Here is a 7,777-nt window from a genome sequence, read left to right as displayed (position 1 = left end):
ATAACAGTTTCATAGAGATACTCTTTCTTTACTGTTGCCCTGATTGGAGGGGCTGAATGAGCCCTCTTGGGCTCAGACAGCTGGTTGCATGCTTTTGGTTGCATTTTGCTCATTTAGAGTGAGCCAAACATTGCTTTGCTGCACTCCACATGCACTGGAGCAAGCCTGGTGCTCAATGCAGAGCCCACCTGTAACAAAGCAACTAATTTGAAGTTTACTGGGCACATTTTCGTGTCTGTAGCTAGAGAATGGCACCCAGCGTCAAGCTTCTGAGCAAACCAGTACAAAGGGCTCCTCTGTAGTGATGGGACAGGGAACACACCACAGTGGTTCTGTCAATGCCACGGAGACCACACTGCCAGTCTTCTTGTCACATTCTCCCCAGTAAGCACAGCCTTTTGGCCCTTTGGACAGAGTTGTCAAGGAATGGCTTTACCTCTTCCTTTTGTTCTTGTTCTCCGTGGGAGGGGACAGTAATGCCTTTTGTATTCTGCATCCTAGCAGGCACTGCTAAAACACAGACTGAGCCTGTTTCTGAGCTCTCTGATGAGGTGAAACAGCAGAATTTCTGCTCCAGTTGCCAATTAGGCAGGTAACGTATCCCTGAGAAAGATGGTGTGCAAGAGCTAATTATTTTTGTATGCTGCTGCCTGAATAACTTGAGTCTGCCAGGTGCCAAATGGCTCTGGAAATCTCCCAGTTCTGTGGGAACTGAAAGGTTCAGCTTGTTCCTGACTCTTTTATGAAGTCAGACCCTAGAAAACTTCAAAATTCTAGTACAAAGGCTCCTTATCTGCTGGGGGTGAGAGTGAATCATACCCATGAGAAACATGAAGTGGAAAAAGGAACTCCATCCACTGATTCTGTGAGAACATGAGGCATGCTACCCTGAATGCCTGTGCCAGAGGTGAATCAATGCCACTGTACCTTGCACTATTTCCTTACGTTGCTGTTAGTCTACTTTCCTGCATGAGTCACTTGGGTTGTAATCCCTGGTTTACATGTTTCTGCAATCTTGAGCAATGTTGTTGTGACTGTTATGCAGTTGGGAGAAGCTTTATGTTTGTTGCCTTAGGTCTGCATAAAATAAAGTATCCATATTTTGGATAAAAAATTGACTTAAATGCCAGCATGTCTGGTCTAACACAGTTAGTTTTCTGAAGGTGGTGGCATGAGGAAAGGTAGGTTGAACCCTGACTTTGGTGTGGTAGCCAGTCATTTATTAGTTTGTAATTGTTTTCTTTACAATTCTTTCTCTTAGTTGTCTACATGTGAATGATAAAGAAAGAGAAGACACTGTCATTGTACACATGAACTGATGTGGTTTTACTGCATTTGGCCACACGCTTAAAAGAAATATGCTGGTACAGAGCAGCCACAGGTCTTATCTCTGCTGCCACTCCTTTCACAAAAGAATGATCTTTACATCAACAGTATTCCATCCTTGGCATGATAATGTTGCAGTCCTCCCTTTTGCTCTTGGTCTGAATGCAGAGATTAAAAACACTCAGTTGATGCAAACGGTGGGTTGATACAACACACAGAATGGGGTGTAGATGTGCTTCACACAACAGAGAGCGGAATCGAAGGGGAAAATGTTGCTTGGAGGCAAGACGCCTCTTTAATTGATTATGGCAAGGAAAATCAAATACCATATCTGCTTTTTTCCTGTAGTATATCGAGACTGATCATAACTAACATCTGTTCATGTTAAGCAAATACTTGTCATGATTTAAACTTCTGTTTGCATACAACTCTGAGTAGTGCATCTTAAAGTCATACATATTCATATAGAATGAAGAATGCATAATGTCTGCATAAAAAGATAAGCTGTATGACTATATATGAAGACAACAACTACAATTCTCACAGCACTGTCATTGGTTAATTTTAAAATATTCAAGCATTATTTAAAAAACAGTAAGCTGAACTTAAAACTACACTACAAAAAATTGTATAACTGAACCAATGCTGACTTGTTTTCCTCAATATTAATCAATTTTAAAGTTTCCCTTTTTTTTTCTAACACTTTTTTCTAATTAGTTGTTATTTTAACCTCCAGTAACACGATCAGACTTCTTCTGCCTCTGGGCAATTGAGTTATACTCTGATCTTGAGTTCTAAGGGAAATGTTCAATTTTATTTTTTTCCACAGTTGAACAAACAGTACCATGTATACTATCTCTTGTGTTAGAATAGTGTTGTCTTCACATAAGACTCAAATAATGGTATTAGTCATTCATTTCCTTGTACACATACACCCTATTGCGTGTTGACAGGTTTATAAGGATGCAGTGGCAGCCGTGGGTGCTGGGAAGCTCCTAGACGACAGCCTTTGAATCCTTGCAGTCCTGAGCAATGGTGCCTGAGTTAGTCTGTTTATTGTCTGCTTTCTCTCCCAGATGCTTGACTTGTCTGAAAGATTAATACATTAACAAGAGTGGTAAGGTTCAGGGTTGCACATCTTTAAGACATGTTTATTACCAGATGGCACATGAGATTCAAAGGTCACCATGGAAGGTAACATTTTAAAGTGAAACAACAATATTTATGTTCAAATACTATGCTGATGAGATCATATGGAAAAACGTTTTTGATTAAATTAGTTTATAAATAGCCACAATATATCTATTGAAAATTCCAAATGCCACTTCTAGTCTTATTTCTTTTATTCTATTACTTCCTAATTTATTTAGTAACACAAGACTACCTTCTTACATAAACAGACTAGCAGCTGGAAGAAAAATCTTTACTTTTGGGATGAACAATCCCATTTTCTTAAATGAAAATCCAGTGTGAAACTTGCTTCTATTGTTTACTACTTAAAGCCAATATTCCATATCACAGTTTTTTAAGACCTGAAAGAAATATAAACTTTTAAGTTCTCTGAGGTAAAATTCATCTAGCAGTCATAAGGACTTATTGGCAGATAGCTATCCTTATTTACAGGCAATATTATGTGCTCTAACACATTTGACAAAAATCATGTTATGCTACTTACACAGAATCCATACAATGAAAAGAAAATCCTTTTCTTTAGCATTTCCATAGGAGGACTGACTGTCTCATAGCTCATTATCAGTAATGCTAAACCTGAAATCGTGTTTATCCTCTCAAATTGTCACAAACTGTGTATAAATTCCAGAGGAAATAGTTTTGCACAGGTTTAAAAGGGCAACTAAGCTCTTAATTAACATTTCTTATCTGCTATGCCACACAGGCATTAAAATGAAGAGGATTTAAATGGTACTTACTTTTCATGTGATCCATTCTCAACTTTCATAGCCCCTTCCACTGGATCCAGTCCTTGTTCTGAAAACTGTTTCAAGGCACTTAACGCTGCCTAAAGAAAAAATGAGTCGTCAAAAAACCCACTGACACAACTGTATTAACACCAAATGAAGGAAGGTGTGTGTTTTGATAAACTAAATTTAATTAATTTCCTCTACATCAAAGCCATCTAGGCTACAGAGTGAATAGAGTGGGTACCTAACCCTGTGCATATTTTCTTCTTCCTGAACATATATGTGACTCCAATTTGTGTCAATTCAAGCTTCATCACCTACATAAAGAACATGATAAACTTTCAGTTCTTGCCTTTCTGGCTCTCCAGAAAGCCTCTCCAGTTTCCCTATGTGCTTTCCTAGAGTTCACACTTTCCAGAGCTCCTATGGACAAGTTCTTGTCTTGCAAATGTTTGCAGAAGGTGTGAGCAATGGGAAGACAGTCAACAGGACCCTTCTCATACTCCAATATTGCATCTCAAACATTACAGTCTGATGTCTTATACATATATAGTGATGTGTGATGATCAGGGTGAGCCAATATGAAGTGATTATGAAGCATCAGCAACAGAAGAACAATCAGTTTTTCTGTGCAAGTGTGTTCTTCATTGACCACCTTCTCTCTCATCTCCACGAACCCTGCTTCTTCTTTCCCCTCTATCTCCTTCAGTAAAGGACAAATGATTTTTTGTAATTAATTTAGCAGAGGTTGATTATGAAACTCTCTGACACTACGTGGCTGACTTTGTAAAAACGCCCAGCACAATAAAACAGTTGAGGTCAGTTCTGTCACAAAGGTGAAATGTAAAGGAGCACTGCAAAATGGATTTTGCATTTTAATCACTTCCACCTAAGATGCATTCAGAACTAACAACGGGGAAAGAAAAGGTAACTTTTTCACAGACATTGTGCCCTAAGGTAACACCTCAAGCAGTGGAATTGACTGCAGGCCCTATGGTGCTGTTCTTCAAGGTGAAACAACAACTGTTGTTTAGAAAATTGGAAGTTGCTCTCTTCTTAATTGTTGGGACAGAAAGAATCCGTGTCTCTATCTTCATTTCCCTCAGAGAGCAGATACTCTTCCCAGAACAGGAGCTACCATTGTAATGAACTACTAGATTTGCTTTTGTACTAATTCTTTGCCTGGATTCTCTCAACAACTCCTTCCCTTGAAAGGTATGTTTATACAACTTAAATATTATTAGACAATGTGTATTTTGGCGAGATGAATAGCAGCACAAAAATTGCCAGGCTGTCCTGAAGTAAAAGACCACGTGTCGCAGATTTGTCTATAGTAAAGACTAGCTGCTAAAGGTTCAGTAGGCTGTACAAGGTACTGCCACCCATAGTGCATGAAGATAGAATCTTTCTAGTCTGTGAAGTTTTATGGGTTTTGCCCTATCAAAAAAACCCCCAAACAAATGGAAAAAAAAAGCTAAACATTTTATAAAGTCTCTTGGTAAACCTCAGATTATCACTGTTACTTACAATCCACTCTACCTTTACCATGTGTTCTGGGTTCCCTGTATGACACAGTTAACCTGCTCTCTACTTGCTTCTTCTTCACATCCATTGCAATAATCTTCCCCTTCATCTTAAAACTTCTGCTGCCCTCATCTTTCTTTTAAACCTTTTTCTATGCAATGGCTAAAGGCTGAGCGTCGGCTTCACCTCAATAAGAACTCCTCCCTTTACTAGATCTTTATTTTTATCACCCATTGAGTTCCACAGAGAGTGAATTCTCTCTTTCCTCCTTTCTTCTGGTTTTCTTGACATTTTGATATATTTGCAATTTTCATAAGACAGCTCTTTCTCTACCACCTTATAGTGTCCCTTTTAGTTTCAGATGTGCATTCTCAAATCTTGTAATATCTATAAGGTCTTTCCATCCTTGATCTTGACTGCACAGCAAAATCACTCTTCAACCTCAATAATTTCTGCAGTAGCAACAAGGGTTTTCATCTACTCTCCTCTCAACTTCTCTGTTCAAGTAATCCAACACAGGTCTTCATCCCAGCTTCTCTCGTCTTCTCCTCTCCCTGGGGTCCTTTTCATCACAATGCAAGCTCTACTCGTAATGTGAGGATGGGGAGTGATTTGGATTCCTGTGCTTCCTTGTACTTTAGTTAGCAACTATGAGAACACACAATCCAATGGATAGAGACTGGCACCCAAGAATCTCCTGTCCTCTCATATTCATTTTTTCCCTGATGCTCATCAGCAAAACTATCAGAATCTCCTTCCTTCTTGTGTATGGTAAATCAAAACCCATTACCAGGTTGCACTGTAATGAGAGAAGGAAGCTGGGATGCCTGCTCCTCCCACACAGTTAAACTGCTACCTCATATGTTTTTTCAACCCACCTTGTTTACTTTTTAATATCCATTCTTAGCTTCCTGGTCTGATGTGTGAACTGTAAACTTGTTGTGGAAGAGCTACGTGTTCAGGTTATTTGTTTGTACAGTGACTTGAATAAAAAGGCCCTGACCATAGCCAGTAAGAAGTAGAGCGAAGTAAAGTTTCATTCAAGATTAAATCACAGATTGATCATATGATATGCAGAACAGTCTGGTCTTGAATAGGGGTAATTGAAATCCCCAAACCATCAAGAGATTAATTAGACCAACCCAAACTTCCTAATTCTAGAATTGCTATGAGTACCTCTGTTATTACTGTTTTACTCACAGAAATAGCTATTTGCAAGGCATCCCACATAAATTGCAGAGAAGCTTTCAGGGTTGCTTTCCAGCAAAATTGCTTTGGAACTTCCTGGAAGAATATTAGCCACTATGTCAATAGAAACAGATCAAGAGGGTCCCTCTCCTCTTCTAACACCAAGGGAAGAAGTACTACAATATAAAATAATGAACTTGTTGCCAGTAAGCAGGGATCATTACTATGCAGGTGTCAATAAAGTAAATATGGAACAATTAGAGGAAACATAAAATGAAAATACATTTCGAGGTATGCAATGATAAGCATGTTTCATACCAACACAACTTCCAAATGCTAATGCTCATAACATGCTGCAGTCTCATTTCTCCATCTCACCCTTCTTCAAGCCATGCCTTTCCCAAGCTGAAATGTGATATAAAAGGTAAGATCTCAGATCTATTGTCTTTGTGAAACCAAATATCAGAGGGGACGAGCAGCAGGAGAGCAGTCTGGTACCTGTATCCTTGATCTCCCAACTACAGGCATCAGGGTGTTTGTGTGAGCACTGTTGAACAGACAGCCCTTTACACCATCGCTCATTGTTAGGCTTCTCACCTTTGCTGCTCTCAAAGCCAACACTCTCTCCAAAACTTCATGCTTCTCACTACTGAATCTCAACTCCCTGTATCTTCTCCCTCAGTCCCACGTCTTCCCCAAGCTACTCCAGTGCCCCTGCTCTTCCCCTCCTTACTACCCACCCCAGAGCGATGACTTCTTTTACAGCAGAGGCAATCACGTCTTCTTCTTCAGAAATCTCTTCCAACCCAAGTCTCTGAGTTTTTTTCCTGTTCCTGAATGCTCTCCCACCCTGTTGCTCCTAGCTCCCAGAGCTAAACTTTTCTTCGCTGGGTTCTCCCAACCTCCTATACCTTACAGTCCCTCTTTATCTTCTAGTTTCCTAATGTGTTCCAGGTTTATATGAGATCTAATTTCTTTTTCATGGAACCATGTCTTACTCTCCATAAGATACCTGTGGGGGAAGCCTAACTACTTATAACCCAACATTTGCAACAAGATTTGAATTTTGGGAAAGTTTCTTCTCTTTTTAAAATATCCATTCATGGGATGTAACTGAAGGGTAGTAGAGGAACGGTAGAGAGAGCCTTGCAGTGCACTAAAGACTCCCCCTTTTCTTTCTCCCATAGCCTGCTTATATTTGGAAGGATCAGCAAAGCTAAGAGAAGCATGTGAGTAAACAATACTTTGGATCTTAATAGATGTCTTTAATGTTTCTCCTCTCCCCGTCATGCCCCTAGACAGACATGAAGATGCTGGATTCAGGGAGGAAGCTGGTAGCTGAGAGGCTGTGACCTGAATAGTCAGCAGAGTGACATAGAACTCAAGTAATCTGCAGTGAAGGAGAGTTACATGCACACACCAGGCTAATTTAATCCATGATTCAATTCTATTAGTCCCAAAAGATTTATACCACTTGGCTTAAATATAACTTACGAATGGCAGATAACTTGGATTAAATGAAAAGGAAAAAAAATAATGGAATATTTGACAGGGAATCTGGTGAACAATTTCCTCTTTTAAAGGCTCAACACTTCCTTCCATTGATATTTTTCTTACAATAGAGCATCTGCACAGATACAGAGAAATTTTTCTCTCCCCTGAAGATTTTACAATTGTTTTATGAGCAAAACCCCATAGGTTACAAACAGATGTCCTTACACATTACTTGTATCACTTGTTTTCTGTGTAGCTACAACAGTGCCAAAAATATGATGCCAACAGGATGCACTGCACTGCTAGCTGTTTGTCTTGGCTGCCAT

The 7,777-nt window shown here is 39.5% G+C and overlaps 1 protein-coding gene across 2 annotated transcripts in view; it reads right to left on the bottom strand.

The window, feature by feature from the left end:
• Positions 1 to 1,302: 1,302 nt before the first annotated feature.
• Positions 1,303 to 7,777, bottom strand: part of STAU2 (staufen double-stranded RNA binding protein 2) — a 170,551-nt gene continuing 164,076 nt past the window's right edge. For both annotated transcript variants that reach the window (XM_027694066.1, XM_027694138.1), the window contains 2 exons: positions 3,255 to 3,343; positions 1,303 to 2,415 (listed from right to left, as the gene is read on the bottom strand). In XM_027694066.1, coding sequence (XP_027549867.1) covers positions 2,322 to 2,415; positions 3,255 to 3,343 — 183 coding nt within the window. In that variant the 3' untranslated portion in view covers positions 1,303 to 2,321. The remainder of the gene's footprint in view (positions 2,416 to 3,254; positions 3,344 to 7,777) is intronic.

The sequence above is a fragment of the Neopelma chrysocephalum genome, unplaced genomic scaffold (genome assembly GCF_003984885.1).
Source record: "Neopelma chrysocephalum unplaced genomic scaffold, ASM398488v2 Primary Assembly neopelma1_22, whole genome shotgun sequence".
NCBI lineage: Eukaryota > Metazoa > Chordata > Aves > Passeriformes > Pipridae > Neopelma > Neopelma chrysocephalum.
The sequence above is the reverse complement of the archived record's forward strand: the minus strand, read 5'-3'. Positions and strand labels throughout refer to the sequence as shown.